At 45.1% G+C, this 16,816-nt stretch overlaps 1 protein-coding gene across 1 annotated transcript in view; it reads right to left on the bottom strand.

The window, feature by feature from the left end:
• Nucleotides 1-4,954: 4,954 nt before the first annotated feature.
• The window catches only part of LOC127209859 (tumor necrosis factor ligand superfamily member 13B-like), a 28,730-nt gene continuing 16,868 nt past the window's right edge, over nucleotides 4,955-16,816 (bottom strand). Inside the window, exons 3-5 of the mRNA XM_051169492.1 lie at nucleotides 9,286-9,398; nucleotides 8,931-9,081; nucleotides 4,955-5,375 (exon numbers count right to left, since the gene is read on the bottom strand). Coding sequence (XP_051025449.1) covers nucleotides 5,263-5,375; nucleotides 8,931-9,081; nucleotides 9,286-9,398 — 377 coding nt within the window. The 3' untranslated portion in view covers nucleotides 4,955-5,262. The remainder of the gene's footprint in view (nucleotides 5,376-8,930; nucleotides 9,082-9,285; nucleotides 9,399-16,816) is intronic.

Genomic DNA, 16,816 nt, shown 5'->3' with positions numbered 1-16,816 from the left:
ACACAAAAACACACAACACACACAGACACAAACATGCATTCACAAGCATATACACATACACACTCACAGACACACACACACACACTGTATAATTAATAAGGAACATATAAAGACACAGCGGGATCTGGCACCTGGGATACGGCGAGATGAAACCCCAGGGATGCAGTCATGTCCAGCTCCCCACAGGAGACAAGGGCTATGCTCACCACATGACTCTGTCCTGCAGGTCTCCACCCCAACCCTTGATGGCAACCTTCTGTGACTGGCCAAGGCAATTCCTTGATTGATGGCACTCTGTTTTAGAAATTCTTTGTTTGTTTTTTACTGTGACATTTGGAAGAGGGTCTGGAAACCCTCTTAATTTTGTGGATTGTTCTTGGCAAAGAATAAACAACTTCTCTTTAATTTCCAGGAGTCACCCTGACCATGTTGTGCAATAACTTTATTGGAAATGAGAATTTAATGGGGATGAGGTTACTTTCCCACCCTCTCCTTGGTGCTGTTCACACTGTCCCCCACTCCACTGGTGACCTGGGCCCCAGCACACACTCTCTCCCTAGGGAGAGTCCACAGCAAGCCTCGGGGGTTCCTCTCATCTGCAGGAAAGACTCAGGAAGGGCATGTTGGGTAAGCACCGACATTGTGGGCCTCTCCTCATTCCTTGCCCTGGTCCCACACCCACAGGGTGGTCCAATGTGGACATCCTCCAGTCTCCAGAAGACACTCTGCCTGGATGCTTTTCCTCATCCAGCTCCTGGTTTTTGTTTGTTGGTTTTGCTTCCTTGCTGCTGTCACACGATGCCAATCTTACACTAGATTAAATGGCAAGCAACCTTTGACCTACACACTGAAGCCCTTGCCACATTGGCCAGTCACAGAGGTGGGGCCCTTGGGTGCGTGTAAGCATGGCTGACAAAACCTCATCATTTGTACCTCTGCTTGGAACCAGGAGGAAACTTCACCTCAGTCCTTCCTTTCCTCCCATCATTCCTTCCTTCCTTCATCCTTACACAAGGTGCCTAAAGACAGTGCTGCTTTTTCCTGTTGCTTACTTTTCTGATGTCTAGAATTGAATTGTTGACTGATGCAACTTAGGGAAGGGACACTGGACACATTTGGCCTCAGGTTTGAGAGGGCACAGTCTGTGTGTGTGGCTACAGATCATCAAATCTCAGGAAAGAGGAAACTCGGGCCAGAAGCAGCGTGGGACCCACTTCTGACCATGGAACTCCACCTTCAGGGTCTCACAAACTGGGCAGTGGCACCAGCAGCTGAGAAGCAAGTGTTCAGACACAAGAGCCCTGGCGTCAGCAGCGGCAGCAGCTCCCCATCCAAACCACAAGCGGCAAGTCTCTGCAAACGCTACTTTGCGATGCCTCGCCAACACGAGACCAGGCAACTCACTCCCTTCTTGTTAGCATTACAGTTTAAGTTTGTCTTCTGCACCCATGGGTGTAGATCTGAGCATGCTGTCTTCTTGATTAGCGTATGCAGCCTGCAAAGCAGCACTCCGATGACTGATACATATTCGTTAAGCTTTGCAAGCAACGGCAAGCTTTAGTGGTACTGAAATCGCGGTACCCTCGTTATAAACTATTTAATAAGAAACTAAGCATTAGGGGGAAAAATGTAATGGCTCTAGCCAAAAGAAAACAAACAGAACAAAACAAAAAACAAAAAGAGCTGTGGCTGTAGGCAGAAAATATCCTTCATGGAGGAGGGAAAGATGGAGGAAGAGAGAGAGGCTCCTCTTTCCCTGTCTAAACGGGCTCATCTCTGTCCCCTGTACACACAGCCTGGGGTGGATTTAGTCACTGTCGCCCTGTTTGGACTATGACTTGTCACAGGTGGAACTTTTCACCTCAGACGTTCTTCCTGTGTTCCCAGCTCTCACATCCATTTTGACTGATGTTTGTTCACACTGGGCAACAGGGATCTGGCTTCCTTCCTTTTTCTACTTTTGATTACGGGCTATCTTTCTTCCAGTGCATAGTCTTGGGATCCTTGTCAAAACTTAAGATGCCGTGGCTGTGGGTTTGTATCTGGGCCCTCGCCTCTGCTGGACTGAGCTACGTGTCTGTTTTTCTGCCAGCCTGTGCTGATTTTACTATGGCGGTCTGTAGTATAAGTTGAAATCGGAAATGGTTATACCATGGTTCATTTTGCTCCGGGTTGGTTTGTTTATCCAGGGTCTTTTGTGTTTCCATTTGAATTGCATTTTATTTCTGTGAGTAATAGCATTGTGCATGATGAACCTGTAGTTAGAAAGATCAAAGGCCCCAAGCGGGAACCTGCTAGCGTTGCTCTGCTACATGGGTGTTGAGCCAACTCCTAGTGACCATTGTGCCCACAGGCCCGCCTCAGCCCTCATCAGAGAGCCTTCTGCTTGCAGTGGATGGTGACTAACCTAGACGCCATGTCTGGCTAACGTGCAGAGAATAAGAGGCCGCAGGATGCTCAGCGCTAAAATGAAGAGAATGCCATTGGAATCCACACGGGGATGGCATCTTATCTGCAGACCGCTTTGAGTGGTGTCACTGTTTGCCAACACCAGCTCCTGTAGTCCATGACCACGGGTGATCACGCCATCTTCTCGTGTCTCAATTTCTCCTGTGTTGCAAAGCTGTCACTTTCTTGGTCAGGCTTATTCTTGGTTTTTGTTATTTGTTCTAGTTTTTAGGAAGTTGAGAATAGAGTTGTTTTTCTAATTTGTTGTTGTTGCTTTGCTCTGAGCATGTTTGCTCAAGTCTACTGCGTTTTTGTCTGATACTTTTCTGTCCTGCCCCTTTCCTGAAGGAGTGCATGAGCCCCAGGGGTTTCTTACGGCTCTGTATTGAGGATCATACCATCTGCAGTCAGGGATTCTTCAACGTCTTCTTTTCCTATTTGCTTTTATTTTTATTTTCCTCTCTTGTCTCACTGCTCTGGTTAAGAGCTCAGCTTCCATATTAAACAGGTGTGGGGGTTATTGCCCTGATGTTAGTGGGAATGCTGTTAGCTTAGTTTGTTTGTTTGTTTGTTTTTGGGTTTAGCATGATGTAGGGTTGTCAGGTACAGTCTTTATTATGTTGAGGCCTAAAACTCAAACTGATAGGGGAAAATGAAAGACACACCTCAAAACACCAGCACAGGCAAGCACTTCCTGAACATGATGCCAGCTGCTCAGGAAATGGCCCATCAGTTGAAAAATGGGATTCTGTGAAATTAAAAGACTTTGTGGCAATGAAAACAACTCATCTAGTGAGTAAACAGCCTACAGAATAGGAGAAAAATGCACTAGCCATATGCCTGATGGAGGGTTGGTATCTAGAACATATAAGAATCTATAAGTATATATAAAGTGTCAAAATCCTACTTGTAAAAGGTTTGAGACCCAGAGCACTAATAAACCAAACAATCAAATGCATAAATGGGCCGATGAATGAGCAGGCGGTTCTCAAAAGATGGTGTTAGTGTGGAAACAGGAAACATATTCGATGTCATTGACCACCAGAGACATGCAAATAAAGCCACAGTGAGAACCCTCTTCACCCTGGTCAAATTAGTCTATCATCAAAAAAAAAAAAAAAAAGGTTAACAACAAGTGCTGGCACAGATGTGGATAAGAGGAACTCTTAGTGCCAGTGGTGGAAATGTAAACTAGTATAGAAACTATGGAAATCAGTGTGCAAATTATGGAGAAAGCTAAAAATGGGTCTTTTTATGACTCACACATGCCACTCCTAGGGAATTTCTATAAAACGCTCCTATTCAAATCCAGTATTTTTGTTGAAGTTCATTTTCTGAGAAATAGAGATAATGTGTAGGTGTAAAAGGATCCCTCGGAGATGTCTCAAATATCCCGACTTCATGGTTACATGTTATTTTATAATGCCTGGAACACTGCTCACCTGGCTTTTCAAATTTACCATTGTACAGAGAAATAACAGGAGTGGGCATTTGTCCATCAACTGTAGCGGTGACACTAGGGCAGTCCTAGCTAATCCTCTGCGTCAGTGCTTGTCCCCACCTACAGCTTGTGCTTTTTAAAATTATTATTTTATAAAAACAAAATCAACTCCCAAGTATATCTCACTTGAACCCCAAAGCAAAAGATGTGGAGAACAGAAAGTTAATCCACAGTAGACCTGTGACACAGATTTAAATTATTTCCTTCCTGTGTGGCAGCAAGGGCATCTTCACACTATTTTAAGGTAGACAGAGAAACAAAGGTCTTTTCTTCCATTTCCTCTTTAATGAAGTAAAGCACCTACTGGAATTAGGTAAGGAGAATACGAAGGAGGCGGACGCCATGAAGGACGCAGATGCAGAAACTGTGAGGAAACCCCTCCGGGACTCGAGCCTCGTGGGGAGCCTCACCGTGACGTCGGTCACATGCTACGGACCTAAACTGTCACAGAGCAAGCAAGGTGGGTGTTTCCTGCAGGGATTTCTCACCTGAAGTGCTGCAGCGGCAGCAGCCACGGAACCGGACATGGAGAAAAATCTCTTCCCTGCCACAAATGCACCCTCAAAAGCAGGGCTCACGTGAGCATGACTACAGTTTCGCATTTCGCATTAGTGATTTCTGTGCTTGCCGATACGTCTAAAATAGCATTTTATAAAGCAACTGAAAGTTATTACGGAATACACATGTAATCTAGAATGAGGGGATGCTTTGATACCAGAAACAATTGCAAGCTCGACCTATAAAAGAGGACAACTTCAACAGTCAGCTCTTTTCTGTCCAATTATTTGACACTTAAAACATTTTTTTAATCGAGTTTATTTTAAACTTGAAAATAACGAAAACAAACAACGAAACCTTTTCCTAGTCCTAGCTGGTGAAGAGGAGAGTCTGCTTAATGCGAGAGAGGAGGTGCGTCCTGAGACTTGGCATGAACGTTTTGGTGACCTACAGAGGTGGGTCCTCTTCTCACCCCAGTCACAAAAAAAAAAAAAAAAGGTTATCTCCCTGCGTTCTGATGGTGTGTGTCGAGGCGAGAAGCAAGGGTGCGGTGCGTGCTCTGGAGAGCGTAGCCTTCCTGGTCCTGTCCTCTGAGTGTGGACTCCAGTTCCCGAAACTCACGTGACACACTTTGGTTGTGGCTGTCTGCTGTCTCCTGTTCGGGACCAGATTCAGTGAACCAAAATAACACAGCTCGCAAGAAACTTGGTTTTGATGAAAACTTTCCCCACTTCCGGTATTTCCAGTTGTTCATTTTCTCCCCTCGGAGGTGCAGTGAAGAGGAGGGGAGGGGCCCACACAGCCCATTAAGTGGGTCACAGCAGTTTCAGAGCACCAAAGAAGGTGCCATCTCCGTCCCGTGAAATCTGCGCATTCTCCCGAGGTATCGCGAGCTGAATCTCGTCCCCTTCTTCCAGCCTCGCAATGCCTGGGAGAGAAGAGGGTGACAAGAGTACTCTGGGGTTGCTGATCAGTAGAGAGTGCATTAGAGGAAGCTATTGTGTAACGTCAGCACAAGTACTTCCCTCACAACAGCTGGCCATAATTCTGTTAGCTTTAAAAGTAAATAAAAGCAAGTTACGAGAGGAAACAACAAATTCTATCTAGCAGCCGTGCGCTCGCTGTATGTAGACAGGGATCCAGTGCAAACACCATGTAGACCAAACCTTGCTCTTTCACACAATCTCGTGGAGTCACTGAGAGAAGCCTAGCATTATGCTGCCTCATGTTTACTGATTTTGTGTTAGTTATTATTGGGTGAGCATGCGTGGTGTGTAAGGACACATGTCACGGCAGATGTGGGAAGGCCAGAGGACAACTTTGTGGAACTGGTTCTCCGTCCCACCTTCACACGGGTTCTGGGGTCAAGTTCAGATTGCTAAGCACCTTTACTCACTGAGGCATCTCACTGGCCCCTAATTATACCTTAAAAATCTGCGTTTAAACTATAAATAGTTTTGAAGGTTTAAAAAATATGCCAATATTCCCAACCTCAGAGTTGGCTACACACACAGCATTAAAAATGAGCCCTGGCTACACAGTGAGACCCTGTCTCAAAAAAGTGAACAAACATCTAAAAAGAAAAACCTTATTTAATATCAATCCCTACTGTTAAACAGTTTCTCCCTGAGTGCAGGCCTCTGCTTTGGCATCCTTGGAGTTTCTCTCACAGCCTTCTGCTTTATGAGCTTTCTTAAATCACTGTGATTGACCTTTATGGTCAAAAGAAACAAAGTAATAAACTTTTTGAAATGTCAGGTGCCTCTGTGTGTGCCTAATTTATAACAATGTACCCTGTGACTTGAAAGCGGGAAATATTGTCAAGGAACCAGATGTTGTGTATCAGGTACCCAACAGAGACAAGCAAGGCTCCAAAGACACACTTGCACAATTGTGTTTTGAAATTGGCAAAGCATTAAAGGATTCATTACCTTATTGTAGTTAACGAAAAAAGCGTGAAAAGAGATCAGAGCAGGTGTGCTGTGTGGATCTGTCTGCCCTGGACTCTGAACGTGATGTAGCACTGTGGCCAGGGCTATGCAAACACTGAATGCTCTGGAAACTGGTGTGAACTGCTCTAGCAGTGGTTCTCAAGCCGACCTTAACATTGCGACCCTTTAATACAGTTCCTCATGTTGTGCTGACGCCCAACCATAAAATTATTTCATTGCTACTCCACGACCATAGCTAGTTTTGCTACTGTTATGAACCTATTGTAAATATCTGGCTGCAGGGTATGGGACTCCCAAAGGGGTCTTGACCCGCAGGTTGAGAGCTGCTGCTGTACTCCAGGCTCCAGCTTAAATTCCCAACACTGAGTTATTGGTTACTTTAGCTCTCCTGGGCTGTAGCAACGAGCTGCGACGTTTTTTCCCTATGAGAAGCCTATTCAACATATCAACAAAACAATTATTCATCTTTGTACACATCAGCGGTCCTCAGCACCATGCTGGGGGTCTCAAGCTTAGCCACTTGGGTTTTTGGCAGATTAGTGTAAGGTCATAAAACAAACTCAAAACTGAAGTAGCAAGCCTGAAATGTCTTAGAGCTGGGTCTCATGTATTGTCTCTGGTCTACGGCTACTGAGACATTTTCAATATCAGATGACTCATCCTTTAAGACGCGAGGCACCTGGACACAGGAAGGAGCAGTGAGGAAGCCAAACGAGGGAAGTGTTTGGGAGTATTAGCTATGACTTTCTACAGCAAATATGAGCAACAGAGTAGACAGGCTTGCCACTGGTAAACATTTCACAGTATCAAAATGCTGCTCGGCGCCGGGCACAGGGCAGAGTCCACTATGCAAATTAGGGACTTCCACCAGGACAGACTTCCTCCTGGCTGCTGAAGTCATGAGGGCAGCAGATGTAGTGTGGCAAGGCCTCTGTGACAGAGTCCTGCTCACTTCTGCTTCCAACTGATTTATTGGATGTTTGTTTGTGAAAGTCTTAAAAAAAAAACTTCAGGGGTATTTCACAATCCGAGCTTCACATCACTGTTTGTGGTAACTGTCTGAGACGAAAGATGCTATTTGGGTTCTGAGAAGATTTGTCAAAAACAACAGAAAGAGAGATGCACATGCACGAGGGAAATGCGGATTTCTAAAGCACGAGGGAAATGCGGATTTCTCAAACCAGCACCGACCAGTTTGAAATAAAATGAGAAAAACATTGGCGATTTCCAGTTTGGACAGGCTGGAGCTGATATGGTCTGCCTTGCCCTGCGCTTTGGTGTCCTGTGCTCCATGCAAGGTCGCTGGGGCAAATTGGAGTTCCTAACTAGTCAGGTGTCTGAGGCCACCTGTTTAGTCCTGAGAACTCACCTCGACAGTCTGCAATGTTCCCTCCCTCCCACTCTGGACTGACCAGGCTTCTCTCTCCCACCACATGCTCCTCCTGTAGCTAGACTTGCTGTAGCCTGAGCCTGCGGAGCTGAGGAGAAGCTACGTCACTGCTGGGGCTTGGATTCTCCTGAGGTGAGAAGGTTACAAATAGTAAGGAAGTGTGGCTGGGAGACGGTGAGGCAGCCGGAGGGCTGGACAGGGAAAGAAATCCCAGAGAGCCCTCAGGTTTTTTATATCTGACACTGTTCCTGCTGCTGTTCTTACGATGGAAGAAAACCTACCACAGACTTGCTGCTCTCATGGATGCTCTGCAGGTGTTGCTAGCTGCACAAGACCAGAACAGGACTGGGACCTTCAGCTTTGCTTCATGGGTTAGGGAGGGGCCCATGTAGCCACACCCCTCCATGAAAGACTAGTGACAGTCGATGGCTTCTGGGGGAAGGGGGTGCCATTTTCCTCAGTGTTGTCACTACTAAAACTTGGCCAGGCTCCAGCAAATAACCTCCCTCCTGTGTTCGTGAAGCAACGCTCACTAAACTCAGTGGGGCTAACATGTAAAACGACAGGGAAGCAGGGGGAGGCCCTGTTTATGAGGAAGGGACAGTGCCGGAGAGGAAGGTGGTGAAACAGTGTAACGGTAGCAAAAATGACAAAAAATCACTATGTACTCCTATTAATTTGTCTCAGAATAAATAAAGAATTGACCCAATGTCAAATTCTGTGACACTCATTCTTATTTTTTAAAAAATATTCATTTCTTTTAACTACTTTTCATGTGTATTGGTATTTTTTCCTGCATGGGTATATGTGCACTGTGTATATTTAGTGCCCAAAGAGGCCAGTAGAGGGTGTCAGGCCCCCTGGGACTAGGGTTACAGGTAGTTGTGAGCTGTCATGTGGGTGTTGGGAATCAAGCTGGGGTTCTCTCAAAGAGCAGCCAAAGCTCTTCCCTATATCGCCTTCTTAATTTGTATAAAAACTGGTATGACCCTTAGCAATGCTATCAGTTTTCTCTGTTAACATGAACTATTGCAAAAATAAGCAGCAGAGTCTACAGCAGAAGGTGTCTCCACTGAGATTTTTTAAAAAAGCCCCACTTTCCACAGCCTGGTCTGCATCGTCCTACTGAGCAGCTACATACCAGCCGAGTAGCAGGAATTGTTGGGCAGCGTTCTTGGCATATTTTGAATACATCGGAACAGGGTCACCAGGCTGAGCTCGTCCCCAAAGACATGCACTTTCTTCCTCTGGATGAGATGACCCATGGCAAAGATGGTGTCGGTATACAGAACCTGAGAGACAAGCCAGGCCTCCGTCAGATGTACGTACAAGACAGTGAGAGAGCACTGGACCGTAATGTGGGGGTGGGGAGCAAGGGGGGAGGGGGTGCAGGGGGCAGCAGGGGAGGGGTGCAAGGGACAGCAGAGGGGAGGGGCGCAGGGGGCAGCAGGGGGGAGGGGTGCAGGGGGCAGCGGGGTGGGGAAGCCTGATCCTACCTGACTGTAGATGAAGAAGTAGCCCGTCTGCTTAACCACTATTTTGTTCTCCTTTTCTTCCAAGGCATTTCCCCTTTTAAAGCTGAGAAGCCACGGAACAAACGTGTAAGACCCTACGGTAGAGAGTAATTACTCACGAGAAAGTGAACGGAGAAAAGCAGTTTTCCCTTCCGCTAAATTTGAAACTGTGCATTCTCAAAAATGGAAGGAGGAGAAGAAGGACAGAGAGGAGGAAGAGGAGGAGGAAGAGGAGGACTGTATTCCATTGGCCTATCTGCCTTGGATTTGGGTGCATTCCACAGCAATACCTGTGCTTTCTTTTCTTGTTCTATATTCATTCTCTCTCTCTCTCTCTCTCTCTCTCTCTCTCTCTCTCTCTCTCTCTCTCTCTAATAAAGGTTTGGTTCTGGTGATGGGCTGAGAGAGAGAATAGACTTTCCTCTGCACAGTACACTGAGAGATTGCCTTCTTCCATCTCCTGTCAGATGAAGAACTTAGCAAACTGTGCCTGGAGGAAGTAAGTCTCTCCCCCAGCCTGGCAGCAGAATACAACTAGGAACCGCAGACAGTGACTGGGATGGACTCTGCACTGGGAAGTGCTCAGAACCCGTGTACCATGTTCAGGCTGAAGGCAGCTCCATTCAGTACAATGAAATCGCCCTAATCATACTCAGAGTGACAGTGTGCTCAAGGTTGTACTGAGTGTAGACAGGAAAAGCAAACAGAGCAGCAGGCAGCAGAGCAGTGGCTTCCCGACCTCACACCATGAAGAGAGTCCAGACATGCACCTCCTAGGAAGAGATTCCCCACACAGGAGAGGGGACAGATGCGGGATGCACACATGGGCAGTAGGCTGCACCTCAAGGCTAGACCATCAATGAAGGAAAGCAGCTGTCGGAAGCTGAGGGCCAGGGTGCAGTGAGGGCAGGATAGCAAGCACCACTGTGGTGTAAATCTAAGCCTTCCAGAATGTTCTTTTTTTTTTTTAATTTTTTATTATTAATTTCTTTTTGTTACATCTCAATGGTTATCCTATCCCTTGTGTCCTCCCATTCTTCCCTCCCTCCCCTTTTCCCCTTATTCCCCTCCCCTATGACTGTTCCTGAGGGGGATTACCTCCCCCTGTATATGCTCATAGGGTATCAAGTCTCTTCTCGGTAACCTGCTGTCCTTCCTCTGAGTGCCACCAGGTCTCCCCTTCCAGGGGACATGGTCAAATGTGAGGCACCAGAGTATATGAGAAAGTCATATCCCACTCTCCACTCAACTGTGGAGAATGTTCTGACCATTGGCTAGATCTGGGTAGGGGTTTAAAGTTTACCGCCTGTATTGTCCTTGGCTGGTGCCTTAGTTTGAGCGGGACCCCTGGGCCCAAATCTGCCTATCATAATGTTCTACTTGTAAGTTTCTAGGACCCTCTGGATCCTTCTACTTTGCCATTCTCCCATGCTTCTCTCATCTACAGTCCCAATAGGATGTCCTCCCCTCTGTCCCAGTTTCCTGGTAAGTGAGGGCTTTCGTGGAACACAGAATGTTCTTACATAGTGGGAAATGGTGGGCATGTCTTAAAATGTCACCTCATTCGGGGGGGGGGGGGGGGGTAAGGAGCGAGGGAGGGAGGGTGGAAGTTTCAAAGACTAATCAAATGAGTCCAAAAGAGACAGGATATTCACATTTAAAGTTCAGCATCTATCTCACAGGCTCCCGCACACTGTGACAAAGAACAAGCTATGCTTTTCTACAGCACATGGCATCCATTGCTTCGTGCCTCACGATGCCATTACCCACTCCTTTGTTGACGAACAACGAGCTGCCTTCTTGGTTGTGACTGGTACTGCAGTGAACTTGAGAGAACGAACAGATGTCTTTTGCACACTGATATAGTTTTCTCTATCTGTAAACCCAGAGTTGGAATTGCTAAATCATACTGAGGTTCTACTTTTAATTTTTGGTTGAGGGGCTCCATATTTTTTTTCTACAATGGCTGTGCTAGTTTATATTCCTAATTCAAATGCAAAGAACAGTAAACAAAAGCTACATAGTTTCTGAAAATGTGAAAGAGTTAAAAAAAAAAAAGTCAGTAAAACAAACCAGATGCCACTCAGGTCATGAGTAAGGATCATTACCATAGAGAGATGGGGGTGGGGAAGTGGGTGGGAGGTGGTGGTGCTGGGCCATGGGCAGACAGACACAGGAGCATCATGGGACCTGTTTCTCTCCAGCCTTTGTATTGTGCGTGTGCACTGATTCCCTGGAGGTGGTTCCGGTGCTCCACACAGTGTGCCAATGTGAACCAGGATGACAGAGTCAGAGAAACAGAGGGCACATCCATTGTAAGTAGCAAAGGCTAGCCCTCTTTACTGTTTGTATGCCATACGATCCTAGTAAAAAAGTCTGTAATGAATCAGTTTTAGAAGACATGTCTTAGAAGACATGATGTACCCGAGCTATTTTAAGTCACTGAACAACCAAGGGAGAACTAATATAAAGATTGTTACAAGTTGGTATACACCTCTAGACCACAAGCTGGGAGTTCGAAGCCAGCCTGGTCTGCCAACTTCCAGAACAGTTAGGGCTACATAGAGAGAGCTTATCACAAACAATACCAAACAAAGCAAACCAAAGAGTATTGCTATAACATTTAAAAACGATTTTGTTATGTTGAAGGTGATTATGTTTATGGTTTATTTTATGAGTTGATACATTGAGCATAGAGGAACACACACACACACACACACACACACACACACACACACACACACACACACACACACACACCCCGCCTAGTGAGTATACACCTTGGATTATAAATCCTCTGTGGTGAGGTCAGCTTGTTTGTCTGCCTGCCACTTCCCAGGACTTAAGCAATTTTTATCCCACAGCAGATATGTATCCAATAATCCCTGAATTAGTATGTTCTACTTTAAGCAGAAAATAATTCAAACTGATGATTGCTGCGGTAATTAGTCGCAGGCACTCTCCTGCCTCTGTAAAATATTTGGCTAAATAAGCTAAGGAAATCCTGAGGAATGAGACACCAGCCAGTGTAGGGCTCACAGAGATGCCTAACAGGAACTAAAACCTGGGTTCCTAAAAGTGATCAATTTTGTTTTAATTAATTTAAATTTATTTAGTAGCTCCTTACATTATAGCTATTTTGGCTTTTTTTTTTTTTTTTTTTTTTGGCAAATACCCTTATTAAAAAGAGAGCTCATGCTCTCAAATACCCATAGAACCTGGCACATTTACTGAAGAGTTCATTACTCACTCAACCACACCTCAGCCTATTTTAGCAGGAGCCATGGAAATGGGGACCCGAGCTCCTGGCAGTCACTGGCTTATGTGAGGACTACAATATTCACTATGCTGGTAAAACAGTATGAGTGTGTATATCTATGTATATGTGTGTGTATATGTGTGTATGTGTGTGTGTGTGTGTGTGTGTGTTCAGGTACACATGTGTAAGGGAACACATGTAGAGATCAGAGGACACCTTGTGGAAGTTGGGTCTCTCCTTCCACTTTGGGTTCTGGGGACTGAAATCCAGTTGGTTGCAAGTGCCTTCGCGCACTGGGATCTCTCACTTCAAGCTGTACATCTTGATGTGTCTGTAGACTCCATCCCCACAGAGGAAGCACCCTAGGCTAGGCTGGCACCAAACCAAAGAACTCTAGGACACAGCCTTAGCCATCAGAGCATGAGATAGAAGCTGGGCTAGCAGCTGACTTATCAGACACCGTGGGATGGGGCGGCAAGGTCAGAAGCTGCCGGGAATGCATTCCCCGGAAGGTCACCACCCACAGTGAGTCTGGAGAACAAACCAAGCCCTGAAAGAAAGCGGGGCTCATGCTTTACGCTAGTCTCACTTCTGCTGCTGTGGTGAGATGCTCAGTGTTTATCTTAGCTCATGATTCCAGGCTGCGAGTCCATCTCTGCTGGGAAGTCCCAGTGGCAGGAGACTGAAGTCACTCATCACGTTATGTCACAGTCAGGAGAGGAGAGAGGAATACATGCACATGTGCCTTCTGCTTCCTTGACTGAACGCTACGATTTCTTCACTGTGGCATTTCCACATCAGTTGGCCTCCCACAGACATGCTATAGTCCTTCCACTGTAGACAAGACCTCCCTGAGACTCTGTTCCCAGGCAGTTCTGGGTGTTTCCAGTTGACAGTGAGAGATAATTGTCCCACATTTCTAGCTCTATGCAGGAAGTGACAGCTGAGGTCAAATGATTAGGATGAGAGGACCGATCAAGCGTAGAGCCCCTTTGTAAAGAGCAGGGGGGACAGTTTCACTTTACTTTCAGCTTCAGATTCAGTTTATGATGAATAACTACCACAGAGAGGGAAACGTGCTGACTACAGAGACAGTAGAACAGACTTCATTGATGTGGTGTGTACAGATGTGTAGACAGATGGACGGATGGACGGATGGATGGATGGATGGATGGATGGATGGATGGATGAAGGGATGGATGGATGAAGGGATGGAAGGAAGGATGATAGATGGATGATGGATGGAGGGATGGATGGATGGATGAAGGGATGGATGGATGGATGGATGAAGGGATGGATGGATGGATGGATGAAGGGATGGATGGATGGATGGATGAAGGGATGGATGGATGGACGGATGAAGGGATGGAAGGAAGGATGATAGATGGATGATGGATGGAGGGATGGATGGATGGATGAAGGGATGGATGGATGGATGGACGGATGAAGGGATGGAAGGATGATAGATGGATGATGGATGGATGAATGAAGGGATGGATGGATGGATGGATGAAGGGATGGAAGGAAGGATGATAGATGGATGATGGATGGAGGGATGGATGGATGGATGAAGGGATGGATGGATGGATGGACGGATGAAGGGATGGAAGGAAGGATGATAGATGGATGATGGATGGATGGATGAAGGGATGGATGGATGGATGGATGAAGGGACGGAAGGAAGGATGGACGGATGGATGGATGGATAGATGGATGGATGAAGGGATGGAAGGAAGGATGATAGATGGACGGATGGATGGATGGATGGAGGGATGGATGGATGGATGGACGGATGGATGGATGGATGGATGGATGAAGGGATGGAAGGAAGGATGATAGATGGATGATGGATGGATGGATGAAGGGATGGATGGATTAAGGGATGGAAGGAAGGATGATAGATGGATGATGGATGGATGGATGAAGGGATGGATGGATGAAGGGATGGAAGGAAGGATGATAGATGGATGATGGATGGATGGATGAAGGGATGGATGGATGGGTGGATGAAGGGATGGAAGGAATGATGATAGATGGATGATAGATGAATGGATGGATGGATAGATGGAGGATGGATGGATGGATTAAAAGCAACTGAACAAGTAACAACTATGGCAACATTATCACAATAAAGCACAGAAGACTTTGAGATAGGTGGGGTACCTGATTTACAGAATCACCATATTGTGATTTCCAAACTGTCTCATTTTCAGGAAAAGGTTAAAAGCCACACAAAGATATATAAGGAAATCACGGCCCAACCACAAGAGAGATTAAAACCTTAACAGAGACCATCCCAGAAAAAAGCCAAGCACGGAATAATTAAACATGTTTATGCAACTGAGGGGAATGAGCATAGTGACAGATAAACAGACAGACACTGCCAACAACCTCCTCAAGATCTTCTCTAAAAACACCATAGCTATGAACTTGTGCTGTGAAACCAGAATCACCCTGGCACTGAAGCCAGAAACCACAAGAAACTCCATACCAAACACTAACCAAGGAGCGTAAGCATGACGCTAAGATCAAGGGCAGGACTTTTATTACTGCTGCCAACACTGCACTGGAATTCTAGCTAAAACAATTAGGAGACAGAATGAACAGGAAGAAAGGCACCCATTTAAAGAAGTAAAGTAAAACCCTCTATCCATACAAAACAGTGAACTATGGAACAGACATTAAACCCACAAGAACTAACAAGTGGGTTTAGCTAAGTCGCCCCCCCCAAGTCACTTTCATTTTAACTAAGAAGGAAAGATGTGAAAAAGAAAAATATGGAACTGAAGAAGCCAATTCCATCTTTAATATAATTTGTTGTACACTGAGATCATGTTTTCCCAAAACTCAAAACACACATGCTAAGTGATGCTGTTGGTAGTTAGATCCTCAAGGAGGTATTATGACACCTCTATCGATCATCTATCTATCTATCTATCTATCTATCTATCTATCTATCTATCTATCATATTTATGTATTTATGTATGTATGTATGTATGTATGTATGTATTTACTTATTTATTTATTTCTATCTATTTCAGTTTTCGGAGTCAGGGTTTCTCTATGTAGTCCTGGCTGTCCTGGGACTCACTCTGTAGACTATACTGGCTTCAAGATCACAAAGATCCCCCTGCCTCTGTCTCCTGAGTGCTGGGATTAAAGGTGTGCACCACCACTGCTTGGCTTGGTACTGGTATCTTTTAAAGAAGAGATGTGTTACTCTTGGCTCTCTTACCCTTGTGTGAGGTCACAATGAAAAGATAACCACCACAAAATATAAATGCATGTTTAACAGAGCTCTTGGAAACTGGCCTTGAATTTTTCTAGTCCTAGTTTTGTAAGAAAACAATTTGTTGTTTAAACAATCCAGTCTGTGTTAGTATAGCTACCTAAACTAAGACTGAACTCAAATGAATATAAATGCCTAGGGTAAGTTTGCTCAGTGTAGTAAAAGATGCATGTGACGGAAGTTATAAAGTAGTTGCTAAAATTAACACAGGAGATATGAAATAAATGGGAAGACACCTCATGTTCATAAACTGACAATCTTAATGTTATTAAGATGGCAAACTTGGCTATCTAGAGTCAGTGAAGCCTCTCCACAGATGCAATGGTTCTTTTTTCTAAATACAAAAGACAACCATAAGTTCATTTATTATTGATAAGGATACCTGAGGCTCCAAAACAGTCTTTAAAATGACATACAAATGTTTGAGTTAATTCTCAACTTTAAATTTTTTACCAAGCTACAGTAGACAAAATGTTGTTGTGTTCTGTTGCAAATGTAGACTCACAAACCAACGGAATATTGAGTACAGAAATAAAGCTATGCTTCTAACCTCACCTGGCCTTTACAAGTGTGCCAAGCCCGTTCAATCCTCTCCAGTAAACGACATTAGGATAACATCATTTATTATGTTATTATGGGTGATGCTGTGCCACTGTCCACACCATACACAAAACTGACCAAATGACCCAGTGACTTAAATACAGACACGATGGCTCAACTATAAAAGTGTATATGATCGTCAGGAAAAAGCATAGGTGTCAATCGTGCTGCCTAGTTTGTTGATACATTCACTAACAGTGCCAAAACAAACAAACAAACAAACAAAAAACAACAACAGCACCAAAAGCATGAGACACAAAGGAGGATCAATAAAGAAATTTGATTTTGTCCAACTAAAGACTCTGACCAATGGCTGTAATCGCAGTGCTCAGGGGCTAGCTTGGAGTTTGTGAATAGACACTGT

This window comes from Acomys russatus, chromosome 27, assembly GCF_903995435.1.
Source record: "Acomys russatus chromosome 27, mAcoRus1.1, whole genome shotgun sequence".
Taxonomy (NCBI): Eukaryota; Metazoa; Chordata; class Mammalia; order Rodentia; family Muridae; genus Acomys; species Acomys russatus.
The sequence above is the reverse complement of the archived record's forward strand: the minus strand, read 5'-3'. Positions and strand labels throughout refer to the sequence as shown.